At 45.1% G+C, this 21,166-nt stretch overlaps 1 protein-coding gene across 1 annotated transcript in view; it reads left to right on the top strand.

The window, feature by feature from the left end:
* Positions 1–12,261, top strand: part of fam110b (family with sequence similarity 110 member B) — a 93,725-nt gene extending 81,464 nt beyond the window's left edge. Inside the window, exons 5-6 of the mRNA XM_071206273.1 lie at positions 5,406–5,809; positions 6,319–12,261. Of these exons, the coding sequence (XP_071062374.1) occupies positions 5,406–5,809; positions 6,319–7,195 (1,281 nt within the window). The 3' untranslated portion in view covers positions 7,196–12,261. The remainder of the gene's footprint in view (positions 1–5,405; positions 5,810–6,318) is intronic.
* The last annotated feature ends 8,905 nt before the right edge of the window (positions 12,262–21,166 follow it).

Consider the following 21,166-nt stretch of genomic DNA (forward strand, 5'->3'; position numbering starts at 1 on the left):
TGTGTGTGTGTGTGTGTGTGTGTGTGTGTGTGTGTGTGTGTGTGTGTGTGTGTGTGTGTGTGTGTGTGTGTGTGTGTGTGTGTGTGTGTGTGTGTGTGTGTGTGTGTGTGTGTGTGTGTGTGTGTGTGTGTGTTGTGTGTGTGTGTGGTGTGTGTGTGTGTGTGTGGTGTGTGTGTGTGTGGTGTGTGTGTGTGTGTGTGTGTGTGTGTGTGTGTGTGTGTGTGTGTGTGTGTGTGTGTGTGTGTGTGTGTGTGTGTGTGTGTGTGTGTGTGTGTGTGTGTGTTTCTCATTTCACACATTTTCCCTCCTCGGTCCTCCGGTAGTGACCCCGTGCCATGTTGAAGGACATCTAATTTCTCTAAATGCACTTCGAGGATGGAACGTCGAGGAGGCTCTCTGGAGGAGCTATACTTGAGGATACACTGATGGGTCCTCTATTCCTTACTGCATTTGAGTTAATGTCTCTGAATGCCTCAAATTAAACAACATATATATAATATCCGGGTCCTAGCATCTCACATTAAAGCATTAAAGCAAGGAAGAAAGCCCACAGGATTATAAAAGACGCCCATCACCCCAGCCACAAACTGTTCTGTCTGCTGCCGTCTGGCAGGCGGCACCGCAGCACCCGGGACAGCTTCATCCCACAGGCAATAAGACTATTAAACACCTGAACTTGAAACAACATCATAACATTAATCTGGCTGCTACTTGCGAATTATTTATCTAATACATCATTCCACTGAGAAGGTCGGTCATCAGGGAGGGACTCGGAGTTGAGCCGCTCCTCCTTCGCGTCGAAAGGAGCCAGTTGAGGTGGTTCGGGCACCTAGTTAGGATGCCACCTGGGCGCCTCCCTAGGGAGGTGTTCCAGGCACGTCCAGCTGGGAAGAGACCAAGGGGTAGACCTAGGACCAGGTGGAGGGATTATATCTCTTCGCTGGCCTGGGAGCGCCTTGGGATCCCCCAGTCAGAGCCGGTTGATGTCGCCAGGGAAAAGAAGGTTTGGGGCTCTCTGCTGGAACTGCTACCCCCGCGACCCGACCACGGATAAGCGGGAGAAGATGGATGGATGGATGGATCATTCCAATCACTTACACTATTTCACTTTTTTACTATTTTTTCCTTTTGTATTTCCTTTTGACTGGCACTGTTTATCTGTGTTATTGTGTTGCCTGTGACCTGAGATCTGCATCTTCATAACTAAACTGTAGCTATGATAAATAAAAGCCTTGAACCTTGATGTATAAATAGAAGACTGGTTTGAGTCAGGGAAATGTGTAGCCAAATAATCGATCAACAATCAATTGGCCTGTTGGCTGACTAAGAGCATTGTTTATTTCAAACAAAAAAGCACTAGGCATAAGTCAATACCAACAACTATCACATACCAAAGACAGTCACCTATACAGTGTTATTAATGCTGAGGTTCAAGGCTTCTATTTGCCTGACGTACAAAGCTACAGTGTAGTTATGTCGATGAATATCTTAGGTCACAGGCTCCTCCAACAGGGCAAGACAATAAAACAGAAAAACAGAAACAATTGTGCAAGTAAATACAACAACAACAAATACTGAAATAGTGCAATAAGAGTCTATATACAAGTGATTGAAATATGATATATTAGATACATGATTTGTAAGTTGCAGACAGATGAATTTTATGGATGTTGTTTCAAAAGTTCAGGTGTTTAACAGTCTTATGGCCTGTGGGATGAAACTGTCTCTGAGTCTGGTGGTTTTGGTCCGGATGCTGCGTTACCGCCTGCCAGACGGACAAGTTTGTGGCTGGGGTGATGGGGGTCTTTTGTAATCCTGAGGGTCTTCTTCCTGAGCCGCTGGGAGCAAAGATCCTCCATGGAGGGCAGCTCCGTCCTGGTGAGGTGCTGTGTAGTTTTCACCACCCTCTGTAGAGTCTTACGGTTGAGGGCGGTGCAGCTGCCGTACCAGGCCGTGATGCAGCCAGTCAGGATCCTCTCTATGGTGCACCTGTAGAAGGTCAGGATGCTCTCTATGGTGCACCTGTAGAAGGTCAGGATCCTCTCTATGGAGCACCTGTAGAAGGTCAGGATCCTCTCTATGGAGCACCTGTAGAAGGTCAGGATCCTCTCTATGGAGCACCTGTAGAAGGTCAGGATCCTCTCGATGGAGCACCTGTAGAAGGTCAGGGTCCTCTCTATGGAGCACCTGTAGGTCAGGATCCTCTCTATGGAGCACCTGTAGAAGGTCAGGATCCTCTCTATGGTGCACCTGTAGAAGGTCAGGATGCTCTCTATGGAGCACCTGTAGAAGGTCAGGATCCTCTCTCTGGAGCACCTGTAGAAGGTCAGGATGCTCTCTATGGTGCACCTGTAGAAGGTCAGGATCCTCTCTATGGTGCACCTGTAGAAGGTCAGGATGCTCTCTATGGTGCACCTGTAGGTCAGGATCCTCTCTATGGAGCACCTGTAGAAGGTCAGGGTCCTCTCTATGAAGCACCTGTAGAAGGTCAGGATCCTCTCTATGGTGCACCTGTAGAAGGTCAGGATGCTCTCTATGGAGCACCTGTAGAAGGTCAGGATCCTCTCTATGGAGCACCTGAAGGTCAGGATGCTCTCTATGGAGCACCTGTAGAACGTCAGGATGCTCTCTATGGTGCACCTGTAGAAGGTCAGGATCCTCTCTATGGAGCACCTGTAGAAGGTCAGGATGCTCTCTATGGTGCACCTGTAGAAGGTCAGTATCCTCTCTATGGAGCACCTGTAGAAGGTCAGGATCCTCTCTATGGAGCACCTGAAGGTCAGGATCCTCTCTATGGAGCACCTGTAGAAGGTCAGGATCCTCTCTATGGTGCACATGTAGAAGTCGCAGAGTATCCTGGAGTCCATGTTGAACCTCCTCAGCCTGTGGAGGAAGAAGAGCCGATGTCGAGCTGTCTTGGTGATGGTGGTGGTGTGAAGAGTCCATGTCAGGTCCTCAGTGATGAGTCTATGTCAGGTCCTCAGTGATGAGTCCATGTCAGGTCCTCAGTGATGAGTCCATGTCAGGTCCTCAGTGAAGAGTCCATGTCAGGTCCTCAGTGATGAGTCCATGTCAGGTCCTAAGTGATGAGTCCATGTCAGGTCCTCAGTGAAGAGTCCATGTCAGGTCCTCAGTGATGAGTCTATGTCAGGTCCTCAGTGATGAGTCCATGTCAGGTCCTCAGTGAAGAGTCCATGTCAGGTCCTCAGTGATGTGGACACTGAGGAACCTGAAGCTGCTGACTCTCTCCACCGTAGTCCCATTGATGGCGATGGGGGCGTGTCCCTCTCTCTGCTGCTTCCTGTAGTCCACAATCAGCTCCTTTGTTTTGCTGACGTTGAGATGGAGGTTGTTATCCTGGCACCAAGATGTCAGGTTTTCGACCTCCTCTCTGTACGCCGTCTCATCACCGTCGGTGATCAGGCCGATGGCGGTCGTGTCGTCAGCAAACTTCACGATGGTGTTGGAGCTGTCTGGGGCCACGCAGTCGTGTGTGAACAGGGAGGAGAGGAGAGGGCTGAGCACGCAGCCTTGAGGGGCTTTGAGCATTTACACTTGTATAAAAATATCCACGCATCTGTGAACCAAATTTGAAGTCACAGTTTTGTAGCTTACGTGGTGAAATGTTCACTTGCAGAAAAATACATATTTTTTAAATATATTTTCCATTACAACTGCAACTTGGTTATTACAACCTCTCAAATCAGTTACAACGTCACGAATCTGCTCTGTGGCAGTATACATCGACGAACCTGCGGCCTTGACTTTTGCTACACTTCTTGCGATGAATGTGTCGCTAAAGTAATTTTTACCTGTAGATGTGGGGGGAGGGAGGGGGGTTGGAGCGAAGGGGCGGAGCTATCAGAACGACGAGACGCAAACTCGGGTCAGTCACACACAGTCACAGCCATTCTGCTGTTGCCCCTTTCACACCAACCCGTTAACTCACAGCAGTAGCCGCTCTAAAGTATTCACTGTCCGACTCACACAAGCAGCTGATGCATATCCCCAATTCCCCATAAGTGAATGTGTGTCAGTCTGAATTGACGCTGTTTGGCATCACAACGCCGTAAAATGGGTGGTGTTAGCATAGCAACCGAAGCTAAACTGACTATTGACTACTTGTTGCTATCCTATTGTGGCATAAGCCGTTTTCTACAGGCACATTTTACCGGCGTATTTTTCATTATGATTCTACTTGTGATAGTCGGACATGACAACCTGTGCAGCCCATGTATTGATTCCATTTGATCTGCGATAATACAAAACTGCCTCTCTCCACAATGATCAATAACAGCGAACAGATGATCAAAGTAGTAAGGTACAAATAAACAGAATCACACGAAGCCTGGTTGTGATGTCTCGCCTGACTGTATAAAGTGTGTGGTTGCGTTCTAGTCACTTTGCTCAGCACTACTGCTCTTTACAACTTTTATTTGCCGTAGGCTACTCTCCATAAACTGTTAGCTCAGGTTAATCTCTAATTTTTTCGAACTTGGTAAGAACCGGTTTTCGAGGTGCGGCATGAACAGGAAAAAACGGTGCTTATCAGGCTCAAACTCCGAATTGGCCCTGGAACCAACCCCCCTCCCTCCCCCCACATCTACAGGTGAAAATTACTTTCGCGACACATTCATCGCAAGAAGTGTAGCAAAAGTCAAGGCCGCAGATTCGTTGACGTTGTTCTTCTGTGACTTCAAAATGTGGTTCACAGATACGTAGATATTTTATACAAATGTAAATGTATGCACACAAGCTCAGAGTTTTTTTCTGCAAGTGCTCACATCAGGTTTTACAAGCTTTCGCATTTTGCACCATATCTACCTTCATAAGTGTGGAGGATGTGATGTTTCCCACCCGCACTGCCTGGGGTCGGCCCGTCAGGAAGTTCAGGATCCAATCACAGAGGGCGCTGTTGAGCCCGAGGTCTCTGAGCTTGATGACCAGCTTGGAGGGCACAATGGTGTTGAAAGCTGAACTGTAGTCAATGAACTGTAATGTGAGAGAGCAGTGTGGATGGTGAGGGCTATGGCGTCGTCTGTGGACCTGTTTGCTCTGTAGGCAAACTGCAGGGGGTCCAGAGCGTCAGGGAGGGAGGAGGTGATGAAGGGTTTGACTAACCGCTCAAAGCACTTAGCAGGTAGTCCATATACAGTATCAAGGAGAAATCGCTCCCTCAAAGCATTAAGACTCTCACATGACCCTAGACCAGTGCCAACATACACACACTAAGTGGGTAAGGGGTTTCCAATATGTCTGTGTATGCACCATACAATTATAGATACATTTTTAAAGATATTGGCCCCTTGGTAGTGTTATTGGGCACGTCTAGGGTTTAAAAACCTATATGTATAAAACATATTGGAGGGTTATGCTCATTAACATATTATTTGTGTCTGTCTCAGGTGGACACTAACCCAAAGCGTCTCAGTGCTGTGGAGAGACTGGAAGCTGACAAGGCAAAGTATGTCAAGAGCCAGGAAGTTATCAACGCCAAGCAGGAGCCAATCAAACCACCTGTGCTGGCTAAGCCTCCCGTCGGTCACACCCTCCTGTCCAAAAGGGGCTCTGGGATTGGTGGAGGCGGAAATGGGGGCGGGATACCTTTCAAAGCATCCAATAACAACGCTAAGTCAGACACATGTGCAGGCAGCAGCAAACGAGAGAATTTAAACCTGGAGATCCTTAAAAATCTGCTAAACTCATCGTCATCTTCAGGAGCAACGTCCGAAGGACGAGGGGGCGGAGCTAAGAGTGCTGTGTTGATGAGGTCAGCAGGGGGAATGGCCAGAAGTTGGACACCATCAGGGTAATTTACTGCTTCAACATCAAACAAAGTTTACAAGATCTTTTTGTGTACGAGCACGTCTACGTAAAATGATCGACTCAAATGTCATAAATGTTCCTGGCTTTTTCATAAATGTTTGAACAGCCCTGTCATGGTAATATCTGTCGTTAGATGTGAAAGCTTCTGGCCCTGAGCCCCAAATACTGAAATCTAGATGACCCTTGATGTATTACTAAGTCAATAACATGGCTGAAACACATAGATGTGGAAGTATGGAAGGGGGCTATTGCAGGGATCTTACAAAGCTGTGAAGGCAGTGGCAGTGGTCAATGGGGGGGCCTCTCCATATTAGATATCCAGGTTTCAATGCATTCTCTGATTTTGTAAAAGGGGGTATTTCTAAGCTTCCCTCTCTGTCTTTAAGTAGCTTAGTGTGGATGTACACTACTTGAATCCAGCCTTCGGTTAGTGCCCACACTTTACCTACCTGATGCTACAGCATTTCATGTATTTATCTTCCTGTTTCCTAGGATGCCGTTGACCTACCGATCCACCATGGCACTGAATGAGCAGCCCCCGGACTCAGCCCCCAGCCCCAGCACCTCACACTCCCTGCGCTCCTTCTCCCATTCTCTGAAGGTCCTTCCGCTGAACAGCGGGGGGCGTCGCAGTCCACTACAGGGTGGAAACCTCAACCTTAGCAGACGAGGTGAAGGAGTCATCGATCGCTCTCGCTCCCCCCCCCACCCCCTCCTCACCTCCCACTCCTCCTCTGACCTCCTGCGACTGTGCAATGGAAAACCCCTGCGCACGGCCCGGTCCAGCAGCTCATCGGCTCCACCCCTCCCTCCCAAACCCAACCCTGCCTCCCTCCCACCTCCCACACTATCCTTTTCGTTGCCCCCCGCTCGTCCAACTCCATCCCCTTCGCTCTGTGACAACAGCACCCCACAGTCGCTCCCTTGTGATTTGGGAGACCCTTCAAATACTTCAACAGATGCCAACCTGGAGCTTGGTTCCTCGGTGGTCCGTCGCTCCTCGCTGCACAGATCTAAGTCAGACCTGTCAGACCGCTACGCCCGGGCCGGAGCTGACGTGGAGCGCTTTTTTAACTACTGCGGCCTTGACCCCGAGGAGCTGGAGGCAGTGGGTCCAGAGAACTTTGCTCGGGCCAACTCGGACATCGTCAGCCTGAACTTTCGATCAGCTTCTATGATCTCCTCGGACTGCGACCGGTCGCGGCGATCTTCCAATGACGGGCTGTCAGACGCGGCTGAGGAAGAGGAAGAGGAGGCCGGGGAGCGTGTTCCATATGGCATCTCGGCTGTGGAGCGAAACGCTCGAGTCATTAAGTGGCTATACAGCATCAAGCAGGCAAGAGAGACACAGAAAGTCTCCCATGTTTAGGACAAGCAGTACAGTGGAGTGGATCTACTTTAACCTACAGACTCATGTGTCAGAATGTATACATGGACCAGAAGTCCTAACAGGTTTAGAGACTGTGATCTTGGCGCCGAACTGAACATGTGTCAAAGTGTTTGGATGGATGAATAGATGGAAAAGAAGACCCACGGCTGTAACAAGCTTGGTAAGAAAACAGAAAACATTTTGTTCGGAAATTAATGAGGAGATGAGGAAAAGGACGCTATTCTAAATCAACAGGATCTCTATGAAACACAAGGAATACTACTCGGACAGTTATATGAATGACTGAATATGGAAAAAGGTTCAGTCCCTTTGAGACAAACAAACACAGGACATGTCTGAAAAGAAACTAGTTAATAAACTGTTTCTCTATGGACACTGATAATCCGACAGGCAAGTCTGTCAGTCTGCTTGAGCAACAAGAGCAAAATGCACTGCGATTCTCCAAGGACCCTTAAAGTGCCCGCCGCACTACAGAGGGGTATAGGCCTTTCTCACAGAGGAGATTTTGGAAGTGGAATTATTTTTGTAACATAACGTCACTCAGCAATCTCTGCCCTCAGAAGTGTGTGTCCTGTCAAATCGCCGTGTAGACACACAGTAGAGATGTACTGAGGTACCACACGTATGTCTCTTGATTAGTGTGGATTGATAGATGGGATCAAATGGATGTATGTCCCATCCAAGGTACAGGCATTAATCAGACTGATCAGCATTTTTGTTGTGGTTGTTAGGGCTGTTGCCTTCCTTAAAAGTTTAAGAATATCACATCATTTGTTTGAATTAATTTAGTTTTTCTTGTAGAACTCTGTTCATCTGCAGTGCCTCTATGGCCTCACTGAGTGGCAAGCTAGCAGGTAACAAGCTAGCGGGTGACAAGCTAGCAGGTAACAAGCTAGCGGGTGACAAGCTAACAGGTAACAAGCTAGCGGGTGACAAGCTAGCAGGTAACAAGCTAGCGGGTGACAAGCTAACAGTGGACAAGCTAGCAGGAGAGAATTTGTTGTTGTGTTACAGACACTCAAACAGCTTTACTTTTCTCCACATGTGTCATGTATATGGTTGTGTCAACAGCTTCCCATTACTTCCCACAGTGTGATGAGGCTGTGGCGCAGTGGCCTAGTGCGTTGGTGTTCGGATCAGGGGAGCACAGATTCAAACCCCACTGCAGTCAGCATGTCGTTGTGTCCCTCAGACACTTCACCCAAATTGCTCCTGTGGGGATTGCCCACAGTATTGAGTATGGAAGTCGCTTTGGATAAAAGCGTCTAACACGTGACATGTAATGTAATGTAATGATGAGATACCTCTGTTCAGCGTAGCTCACTGGCAAAGAGAAAACAATAGTAGTCGTATTCACTGCTGTGTCAGTGTTACAGTCGGAGTGCTAACTAACAAACCATTACGATTATTACTTCCACCTGTGCTTTTCCTGCAATGACAAGTCAAATGTCCGCTCTGAGAAAGGCCTGTTTCACAGTGTTGATGTCTCCGTTTAAAGAAACTTTGAAAAGGGTCCTGACATCTTGGCAAAACAGACATTGAACTCTATCTGTCAAAGATGAGATATCACTTTGGAAAGTCAGTGATGCTGGTGCACTGTTTGAGCATTATGAAGTCAGGTCTGTATCTGTTTGAGGTGACTATTAAATGAACACTTCAACACTGACTTAATGGGTCACAAAGACTCTTAGTTAATCGAGTTGTTAACTATGACATTTCAAAATGCTGAGAAACTAATGAAACACAAATGGCCGTAAACTGGCTTCAGCTCTTGTTAAGCTAGATATGTGAATGAGAGATAACGGGTTTGAAGTGTGTGATGAATGATTGATGAAGGAAACAGAGGACATTGAAGGACACACAGAATATAATTATAATCACTAAAGCATACTTATCCGTACAGCATTAAGGCTACACCAATATACATACTGTACTATGCTGATGATTATTAACAAATAGTCATCAACCTGTTTCACATTTCACTGGAGAGTGTTAGTGTCCTGTGATGGACCATTCAGAGGCTGTTCCTCCTGCCAATTAGAATTCAAAACATGAATACATGAATTTGAAGAGATTGTATCTCATGATGCCGCTGTATTCTTTTTGTGAAGTTCAAATGAACTATGGGGCGTGTACGCTTTAATATGGTTTTGACTTGTGTGAACTGCAGCATGCTTTGGCTGTAGTCCAAATGTATTTCCAATTGTAGGTTCTTCTGATGATGCAGGATGACATCACCAAAGCTGTCCAATGAATGATTCAATAATCATATTCCTCCTTTTAGTTCATGGAAAGGTCAAAACATTAAACTATGCAGTGGCCTAAACAATCAAACCTGTACTTGTATTACATAATCACTTCTTCACTTGTTACTCAGTGAAGTGTCTTATATACCTTCACATGCTTATCTGTGGGATCATTCAAAAGAACCTGAAGCCCCTGAGTACGTCACACAATCCACAACTTTAGAAACCACAGAATTTGCCTCTAAGATCCTCTAAACCAGGGGTGTCAAACTCAAGGCCCGGGGGCCAAATCCGGCCCGCTACTTCATTTTGTGTGGCCCCACAAGAGCTTGCAAATAATATAATAAGTTTATTATACGGTTACATGCCGCTTTACAGAAGCACATTGCCCATAAACTACATGTCCCACAATGCATCTCAATGCACTTTTTTTTTAAAATGTTACTTTTTTTTCAAAATGTCCCTTTTTTGTTTTTGTTTTTCCAGAATTTGGCTTTTCTTTTTAAATCATTTTGTGACATGCGCACTGAAGAGACTTGAAATTGTTTGCCCAGACTTCTGCTTTCAGACGTATAGTTAATTATGAAGTTATTACCCTATCCGATAATAAACCAATGCACAGGCAATAATGTAATATAATACATTATTTAATATTAAATATTTATATATTTATTCTTATATAGTCTTATATATAAAACCTGCCCTTTGAGTGCAACCATGATGCTAATGTGGCCCGAGTTGAAATTGAGTTTGACACCCCTGCTCTAAACTCATTCGTAATCTTGGATTAAATAGATAACACCTCAAGCATTTCCCAGCTGTAATATCCTTTATATACAGTCTATGGTAATATCGCAAGACACCAAAACCCTCCTTTCAAAACAATGGTATGTGTGATTATGTAGAGCCCCATGCATTATACATACACTGAAAGCAATACTATCGAACTTCTCTGTTAACTATTACAGGACATGTTACAGTACAGTAGAGCAGTGGTTCCCAAACTTTTTGTGCCCAAGGCACACCAAATGACAAGTAAAAATCTCAAGGCACACCTATTGTGCAAAATAGCCCTTATAACACGTGTTATCACTGATATCATGTAAAATATCTGTAAATGTGCATAATTATTTACTAATGCCAAATAAAATGTGACAAAGACAACTATATTACTCATGAAATATTTATTAACGAAATATTTCAGAAATTAATTTGAAACGTTATCAAATTAGGCTTCATCATAGCAACAACACACTCATTTAAACCAGACAGGTCACAACATTAAAAATGAGACAAAGGAAATTCAGCACAGAGAACTGTCAATGCAAGGAAGCTGCATTGTCCATGGTCCTGAACTACAAATTATAAATGTAACATTTCAGCAGGGGAGATGGGGTCGTTACTAAAAAAAAGTAATATATTACATATTACATATTACTTTAAAAAAGTAATATATTACACTACTTCGTTACTCTCTACATAAAGTAACTCATTACTTTACTCGTTACTTTACTCGCAGGGCCGGCCCGCCCGTCCCTGCAAGCAGATCACGCAGACTGCTAAAGTTTCAAATGTTCTCTTTAGTTCAGTTTCCATTATCGCATAAGACTGATCCAGATCCTGAATGTTTTCCTATCTGACCGTGGCTGTCCTCTGTCTCCTGCTATCTGACCGTGGCTGTCCTCTGTCTCCTGCTATCTGTATATTTTGCGCAGTCTATCTCTGCTCACGCTGTTGCGTCGGCGTGTTCTCCTGCGTGTTGGCCATGTGTTGCACTGGAACCAGACACCGCAAAGACTTCAGCCGAGCACAGACGAACTGCGCATGCGTGAGTTGCAATAACTCTCCTTACCAGCAGGTGGCGGTAGTGTGTATTCGTCATTCAAAACAGGCAACAACCGGAAGACAGAGAAGAAGAACAGACTGTGATATAAACAAACAACAAATAGCGTGTGCGGTAGCTCCACCTTAGCATGTGTTCTTTGCAGGTGCTTGTTGAGGTTTGACGTGGTGTTTACAGCAGTGGATAACAGCTTCTGGCCTGGACACAGTTTGCACCTCACCGTCACATTCCTGTCTATTCTTCGGATGAACTCAAAATAATGGGCATACCTCCACCCCTCGAGAATTATCGCTGACTCAGCCATGTGTATGCAGCACTGCACGTGGAGATGTGGACGCGCAAGTCGCGCAGATTACGTACATATAAACCTACAAAGTACTGATATAGTAAATTAATTTTTTTTTATTTTTGTGTAGTTGTATATTGCAATAATAAGGTATGGTTGTCACAAAATCCCACGGCACACCCGGACTTGCCTCACGGCACACCAGTGTGCCGCGGCACACCGTTTGGGAACCACTGCAGTAGAGTATAAGAAGGTCAAAGGGCAATTGTGGTCATTTCATTTGTCAGTGTTCTTTCCACATGACACTTCAGATGTTGGCTCTTTATAGACACGTAAATGCATCCCACAACAACATACACAGAAGGAACTCCAGCAATGCTTCTGTATTACGTTTTAGAAGAGTTGAGTTTATGATGCTGTGCTTTGTCTCTCTCAGGCTCTGTCTCTGTCTCTGGGTCCTCAAAGCCAGCCACAGGAATGAACCTGTAGCTTTACCTTGTGTGTTGGCTGATAATGAAGGTTGGATGGATTACGCAGTTTACCTCCACCCTCCACTTTGTCACCTGTCTACATGTCTGCATGTTGCCGGCATGTCTCTAGGCCTGAAGCCATATTGGTGTGAATGCAGCGCCTCAGTCAGTGTCTACCTACTGTTGGTGTGTCTGTCTGCCCCCCCCCCCCCCCCCCATTCAGTCTGTCTTTGTCGTTTGCTGGACATAAACAAATGGCAAAATATTGTGTGGCACAGGGCTGATGGATAGTTGCTAGCCGCTAAGCTAAACTGTTGTAACTCAAATGCTACATTTATCAAATTGTGCATTTTGGCCACAACCTCACTACTCCAGGTACATTAAACCACCTTTAGGACATGAATTGGGCCAATTATGATACAGTATAGCAACACGGATGAAGAACAGATGTGGTAAATGATAGTGTACTAAGTGACATCTGGATTTTGTATTAGATTTGAGACAGTTGAAATGAAAGTTTTAAATATGTTTTCAATGTTATGTCCAACAAAAAACCTTACCTTACAACTTAACCTCTTTAGCCCTGAGCCTGTATTTCAGGTTTCAGGCTCGAAAATGCTATGCCCAAAACAAATGACTATAACTTAACTTCTAAAAGGGCAAAACACTGGCAAAACAGAAAAAATGTCCACAACCTGAATGTGTTTAGTGTTTTTGAATTGAGGCACCAGGCACTTAGTGCAGTAGACAGGTCTTCACCGTTATGAGCACCTCCTGAGCGCGGTGGCATCTTCCCCATAATACTTGGGAATGCATACGAGTGATGATGGGGGGAGTGGTGGTGCTGCTGCAGGGACTTCACCCCTCATGTCTGCAGCAAGCTGCTCCCTGAAGGACTTCTGGGTGTGTGGCTTCATCCTGCAGGGGTCACCCCTCATCTTGTGCAGCTCCTTGTGGAGAAGGAAGCTGTCCCCACTGCAGTGTCCAGAACATGGTAAAAACAAGTCTTGTACCATTTCATGGTTTTGTGGTGAACGCTGTAGTACCCAATCAAAGCATCGGACACATCCACGCAGCCCATGCTTCTGTTGTAGTCCACCACAGCGTCAGGAACGGTAACAATCTTAGTCTGCCACACACCAGCCCGTTTCACTTTCCTCCTGACAGTCTGTCCACTGAATCAGAAGATGCAGAGGGAGGCTGAGTTAGTACTGGTGCAGACGTCCGGCGGCGTAGCTTGGATGTTGATGGCTCTGGGGCAACTGTATGCTGATCTGATGCACGTCGTAGCTCGGATGAGGCAGATGTTGATGTCTGTGATCCAGAAGCCATTTGATACTCGTCCTCATCACTGTGAAAACAAATGTGGAAAAAACAATTACTTTGATTACTTCACTGGCTTATTCTTTCAAAAATGTAACTCAAATCAGAAATAATTCCTCCATTTAGCGTGTGTGAAATAACAGTATATATATATATATATATATATATATATATATAGACTGATATACAATACAGCTTTATTTATAAACTGCTAATAGTCAATGTCTGTAGAACTACAAAACAGCATCCATTTGGCGTGTGTGAAATAACAGTATAGACTGGGTTGATATACAATACAGCTTCATTTATATACTGCCGTGTTATAGTCACGAAATACAATTATCTATTGATAAGTGTTCACCAACACGATGTTACCATTGTTTTCGTTTCTCACGGAACGATAACGCTACAACAACAAAGCGGCGTCCATGTTGTATTTTGCGAGTGTGGAATTACTATAGATTACACCAAATACACAACTAATAGATACAAACAGAGAGAGTACATACCTTTCCTGAAGTTCATAATCAAGGTCTGATTGTTGTCTGACTGTTCTGTTGCCTGCTGTTGTCTCTGTGTTCGTCGCTGTGTTGTCGCTTTGCTGTGTTCGTTGCTGCTGTGCTGGAGCGGTTGTGCGGCTGTCTCTGCTGCTAGTCTGTGCGTAAAGCAGCCGCTGCTGGCATTATTCATACTACGCAGGATCCTATCTCTGGAACCCATTGGTCGATTTGGGTGATTGACACCTTTTTTGAAACTTTAGAGCCAATAGAATGGAGGGAGAGTTAGTAAATCCCGCTTTTAACTTACGTCAAGGAGAGAGAGGCTTGCGTAAACAGCACATTAGACACCCTGAGCCCCGGACTGCAAAACTTTATACCTACTCTGCGGCCATGGATGTAATGTTGGATTATCAACAACAATTCTAAAGTTACAAAGAGACATTGGATTAACCTTGAGCAGCGTTTTTATTCCCTTGAACACGACTTTTGATCACAAAACGGCAACGGTAAGACATAATTATTGTTTTGGTTTAGAACACTGTTGTTGTTTTCTTGCTCTGTTCTGGCTGATAGCTCAGTGAGTTTGTGTCCTACAGTGATGATACTTATATCAAAATAATCTGTGGAGTATGCAGACCATATTAAGTTTTAAAGTTCGTTTTTGCTAGTTAGCACCGGAAATAGTATCAGCCTGTTTTCACTAAGGGCTAATGCTAACGCTTCTTGTGAGACTTGTTTTGTTTCGGTAAAAATGGCTCATATCTTCAGGTTGCTGAGTTTTTTCCCGTTATTTGAGTATAGGAAATTCATAGGTTTTTAAATATTAAGAAGCCCCCAGACGCTGTCTCCTGCAGTGACGCGTTTTTCCCCCCGGTATCGGGGGGGGGGGGGCCGGGCTTAAGAGGTTAATACTGGGATCCAATGGGGGACAAATCCAACAATCCTGGATCCACCCAAAACTCCAGCTGAAATGAATATGATGTGTAATCCATCTGTGTAAGCCAAATCATCGTGTATATCATGGTGTTGGTGTATATGTTTGTATAACCCTAACCCTAGCAATGCTGTCCAAAGGAAAGACAAAGAGGAAATGTCTTACATTTTTTTATTTAGACTGTTGGCATTGTAGGAGTTGTCAGTGGTCTAATTTTTGTATGCATCCCGTCTTCCTTTAGAGTGGAAGTGAAGTGAGGCCTGGAGGAAGTTGCTCCCCCCCCCCCCCATCACCTCACTCTCAGCTCAGGGTTGTGTAAGCACGTTCCTGTCCAACCCCCTGACAAGCCCTCCCATGTGTTCCTCTAAAACCCGGACCCCCTGCTGCTTCTCTCTCTCAGCATTCATGAAAACAATAGGGTGATGTCCTGGCAGCATGATCATGCTTCAGTTGTTCTACATGGCGTGTATTTAGTTCTCTTTTGTATCTTTGGATTGACAGATAGAGTTTTTCTTTGGTACTTTTATTGTTTTTTTTTTTGCTTTTTTTCAAAATTATGTAAATGCTGTAAGAACAAATGTATATATTTGATTTCAAAAGCCACATGTTGGATTTCAGTTTTTCTCTGTCTGAAGGTCTACCTGTTACAAAAGATTCCGATAAAAAAAACTGCTGTTTTGCTCTTTGCCCTCGGTACAGAACTGCCTGATCACACTGAGTGTTTCAGAGACGTAGTGTTGACTGTGTTTTTCGACGTGGAAACTGTTACATTTTGCTTGATTAAAAAAAAAAAAAAGTGTCCATGTTTAGTTTCTTTTGATTCTTTCAATAAATGGCTTATTTTGCCATCTCTCTCACTGATTTTCTTTTAAGTTTTAACTGTTGCTGCCACTGTGAACAAAAAGATTAAGGCACAATAGTACTTTGCAAGTACTTTGCCGTACTTAGTTCCCAGCACTTAGTATCCCCATGGAACTAAGAGCTGATCGCGTTCCCACCCCGGAAATAAGTCCCTGGGGGAGGATTAGGCAAATGAAGCCGCTGACGTCACTTCTTCTTCTGCTTTGGGTTTACTGGCAGGCCGCAAACAACTTCACGGCATATAGTACCACCCGAAGTCCCCGGAGTTGGGGACTGGCAGAGATGGGGACTCGAGTCTGCGACTCGGACTTGAGTCGCACTTAAGTCGCACACACAGAGACTTCAGACTTGACTTGGACTCGTGACCAAAAGACTTCAGACTCGACTTGGACTCGTGTGTTGGGACTCGTGAACAATCATTGTGTTTTCTATTTTTGGCGTATTAAAGGTGGGGTAGGTACATTTGAGAGAAACCGGCTCGAGATCGCTAGAATTTGAAAATACACAACCGGAGATAATCTGCTAGAGGCTGCTACTTCCTTATAGAGCCCGCCTCCTCCAACACACACGAACGCGCACATGACCAATGAGGGCACGAGATAAGTTTGTGCCCAGATGGAAGGCTGACAGGCAGGTAGGCCATCCAGTTACTTTAGCCGGGCTCATTACGCAGACGTGCGCGCCTCTGTTACTACCTCGTAGTAACACAATAGCGACCGGCGGCACACCTGCGGCTGTACCGCTTGTAATTAGGTTCAACTACAAAAACTTCGAACAAAACGCCGGCGGCACCAACAAAAGGAGCGCACACTGCAAAGTCTGCAATATCAAAATCAAGGATGCTGGCGCAACAACGTCGAATTTCATCAGGCACTTGAAAACTCAAGAGGTCAGTCACATATGGACGGTTAGCGAACATGTTTAGCTCAGCATCAGCTATGTAATGTTAACTTAGCTTGCTACTAGCTTTGTATTTGTGATACTCATTTCTGATTCTGAATTGTTTTGCTTATAAATTGTTTGCATTTAGCTAAAGTGTGATGTTTTCCCTCATATTGCATTGCAATAGCCTGTTTAAAGTGATCATATAACAAACAACTAATCAGTACTGATACAGTATGCTAACAGATATAGGAGTGATAATAACACAGTAAATGCTTTGAATTTCTTAGATATAGCTGTGCAGTATTCTTAACAGACTGGATAGCAGCAGACAATAGAAGGCTTATTACAACCAGAAGAGACTTGAGACTTTTATTTTTTTAGAGACTCGAGACTTGACTTGGACTCGTGACCAAAGACTTGAGACTTGATCAAGTCTCACCCCACAAAGACTTGAGACTTGACTTGGACTCGTGACCAAAGACTTGAGACTTGACTTGGACTTGCAAAAAAAGACTTGTGAACATCTCTGGGGACTGGCTTCAGCAGCTTCTACGGAAGCCTTCCGAGTACATTGCCAGATGGCGAGGCTAATGGTTTTCCATCTTGTTGTCCTGTAACAGTGTGAATTTAGGTGTGACTTCATTCCCAGCTACAATTTCTAACTTCACACTTTTTCACCAAGGTACTTTGTTTATGCTCTCAGAAAATGTTGAACGTTGAAGCTATAGGACACCTGAAAAAGGCTGTATGGGCACCCAGCTTTGGAATGAGTGGCCGTCACAAAACTTTGATATCTCTATCTGAGAAAATACATGACTCCAAAATGACCCATATAGCAGAAATAATGTTTGAGTATCAGGAAACATCTTAAGGAAATTAGTTTAAATGTGTAAAAGGTAATGTTTTTTCTCTTATTTCTTCAATAACGGTACTGGGCAAATAAATTCAATGTTATATGATAAAAGGAAATGTTCTGCATACGTGTTAACAGGTCTTTATAAAGAGATCCAGGGACAAGGCCAAGTTGGCGTCATATTGAAGTGCCTAAGCGATGCTATATCCTACTAAGATAGGGGAGAAACGTTCTGTGTTTTCGGACCCCGGGCAACAGCTGCAAAAATAATAATGTTTTCAGTGTGCATTGGCTTTCGATGAGAATCTTTTTTTAAATAGTTCCAAGAGACCCTAGAGGGGGAGCAGGCTTTCCAAAATGGCCTGCTCAAGGTCACTGCAATGGCCAATGCAGAGCTGGAGAGGGACAAGGCTCCAAGGATCGCCGGCCTTCCTGCAGACTTTTACGAGACGTTCTAGGCCAAACTTGATGGATAACACTTGTCTGGTCTGAGAGCAGTCTGAGTAAAGAGCCTTCCAGTCACAGCAAGCAGTGCTGTTCTCTCTGATGTTGTTATAATCATCTGATCTTATATATACATGTCTCTTATTTGTACTTGTAATATCAAAATGTAATATTACGTCACATCATGCTTACCCTTGATCCAAAGTGACTTACAAGAAAGTTCAATCAACCCTATGATGCTAACGGCCTGTCCACATGGCTGGCGTGCGTTGAAGCTTCAATGCTTCTTCCCATTGACTTTGAATGGGGTGACGTCACGCTTTGCCTAACTGCATTGTGGTTCCGTCGCTTTGCTCGCGTTGCTCGCTTCAAAAGTTGAGAAAAGTTCAACTTTTTAAGCTTCGACGGAAGCGTCAGCCAATCAAATCATATGCCAGTACAAGCTCTAGCCAATCAAACCGCGTGCTTGTGTGTCCGGGGTGGGAGATTCATGTGATTGGTTGGTCGAGCTTCAGCTGCGTAACTCAGAACAGCAAGAATCCTGCAGGTACATCAGCTCTTAATAAGTCAAACAATTTAACGCTCTACATACAGAACTTACATGCTTTTAGTTTTTTTAAATTGTATTTGTCAAGGTGCATTTGAAACAGGTTTTCAGGTCTGCTACGGTAATGTAAAGGCCACCATCAGGTCAAATGTCAACGTTATACCCAATCATGTAATAATTGCCTTTCAGTTTCATAAAAGGTGTTGAATGTCTTTTCTCTCTCTCTAAGCTGCTGTTGGCAGTATGATAAAGTTATAAAATATGTAACTTTTCTCTACAGTTGCAAGGAAGCAGATCACCTCAGAATAGACAATGGATCAGTTGTGGTGATTGACATAATTCACCCACGGAACTATGGGTTGGGGGGGTATTGTTCCGCACGGACATTTATGTTAACCTTACGTACTGTTTTCCCTCCGGTCTTCTCTTCCCGGGCTTGAAGCTGATAACATGTGTTTTCCTGATAAAGTCTAACTTGTACTTTTGATACACCGCCTCCGACTCCCGTCTCTCGGCACTACATTGGTGACACCGACATAAGTCTCGTAGAAGTATTCGAGACTGAACCGAACATCAAATCAAATCAAGTTTTATTTATATAGCACATTTATAAACGATTTTTGGTCGAGCCAAAGTGCTGTACATATAATAAAAATAGCCTACAGTAGAGACACCTTACAGCAAATACAAGAGCACAGATTGTTCAGAATATCAGTATGAGAAAAACGACACCCTCTATCCTTAGACCCTCACGGCAAATAACGCAGTTTTTCTCGAACTGCTGGAGTTTTTGGGAGACGTCTGCAGCTGCAGGGTTCACACAGACTGAGGCTCAGTTCACCCTCCGCGGAATGACTGATGATGACGCACGCTATCTCCACATCGTTTCGGCACTGGGAGACAGCAAGCCTTCCGACCACATGGAGATGATGCATGACCTGTACGGAAGAACCCAACTTTTTGATCATGGAACTGTTTCTTCGGCGCATGCGGGCGCATGTCCAGACAGCGCTCGCTGACACGGCTATTATTGAGCCCCGCGCTTTAGCCGAAGAAGCTGACCGGTTCTTACTGGCCGCCCGGCGTTTTACCCCTGAGGTGCTGGCCCCGACACACAGCGGCAGCTTCCCTGGTAGAGGCACGCCACCTAGCAGAGGCTCCGGGGCCGACGACAGCGACTGACGGCTAACGGCTAAGGACAACGACTAACAGCTAACGACGACGACTAACCGCTAACGGCTAGCAGCTAACAGCTAACGACATCCATCTGTTAACATCCATCTGTTAACAACCATCTGTTAACCCTTTTTGTGGTGCCTGAGAGGAGATTCGACCATGTCTAGGTCGACCTCGTGTGGATCCTCTCATAGTTTCACCTACCTGTTTATGACAGTGGACAGGACGACACTTTCGAACTTTTTGCGGTGCCTGAGAGGAGGTTCGACCATGTTTAGGTCGGCCTCGTGTGGACCCTCTCACAGTTTCACCACCTCGACGGCGGCTTCGGACGTCGCCCACGCTTTCATCGGCACGTGGGTGGAACGCTTCAGGACCCCGCCTGGCTTCTCCTCTGACCACGGCTCCTTCCTCCCGGGGATGCTGCTCCTTCCTCCCGGGGGTACTGCTCCTTCCTCCCGGGGGTACTGCTCCTTCCTCCCGGTGATGCTGCTCCTTCCTCCGACGTGGAAACTGTTCTCCTCGGCCCCTGTGGTGCTTCCTCCCGGACGCGAGGATTGTGACCATAGGTGAATTCTGGGGGGGCTTGTGTGGTGATTGACATGATTTACTCACGGAACTATGGGTTGGGGGTATTGTTCCGCACGGACATTTATGTTAACCTTACATACTGTTTTCCCTCCAGTCTTCTCTTCCCGGGCTTCAGGCCCGGTTCTACGGGGGTGCATAAGGCACCCTCAGTTGAGTCGTTATGCACCCTCATTTGAAAAATGAAAAGTAAAAAAAAAAAAAAAATTAAAAGTGAAAACAATTAAAAGTGAAAAATATTACATTTTGCCTACTATTACTAACAATAGTAGTATTAATAATAAGAAGAAGAAGAAGAAGAAGAAGAAGAAGAAGAAGAAGAAGAAGAAGAAGAAGAAGAAGAAGAAGAAGAAGAAGAAGAAGAAGAAGAAGAAGAAGAATATAGTTGAAATAAAATAAATTGTAATTGTGGTTATATAACATTGTCTGCTGCATTTATTTGATCAATTTAAACGGTAAGTAACGTTATTATGTCAGGTGCGCGTGACCTGTGCCGCTGCACATTCATCATCTGCAAGGTGCTTACACAGCAGTCAATGATGGATCAGAAAATGGTTAAAACAACCAGCCCTTACCAGCCCAGATCATGGGGACATTACGTTACTGTCGTGGACACTAACGTCCTCCTGCCCGACTCGCCGGCTTTGCCCGCCTCGCCCATAGAGGCGGAGCGGCCACAGCCGTCTTTCGGTTACCACCCCAACACACCGCCAACCCTCGGCGGCCCCGCAAGTGCCAGAGGACCTCTGCCAAAAACAGAGCCTGCCAGGTATATTTAAAAAAGTACCCAACTCGCCTGTACAGTGGGGTGAGGCGCTCATTTTGCACCTCATGGTTTCAAAACAGAGATTGGCTGGAATATTCATGTAAAAAAGATGCCATCTTCTGCTATGCATGTAGACATTTCGGTTCAAGTAAGTCAGATGCCTTCACCACAACTGGCTACAACAACTGGCGCCATGCTCTTATAGGCTACGTGAAAAGGGACTGGGAA

This window comes from Pseudochaenichthys georgianus, chromosome 17 (genome assembly GCF_902827115.2).
Source record: "Pseudochaenichthys georgianus chromosome 17, fPseGeo1.2, whole genome shotgun sequence".
In the NCBI taxonomy this organism is placed as follows: Eukaryota; Metazoa; Chordata; class Actinopteri; order Perciformes; family Channichthyidae; genus Pseudochaenichthys; species Pseudochaenichthys georgianus.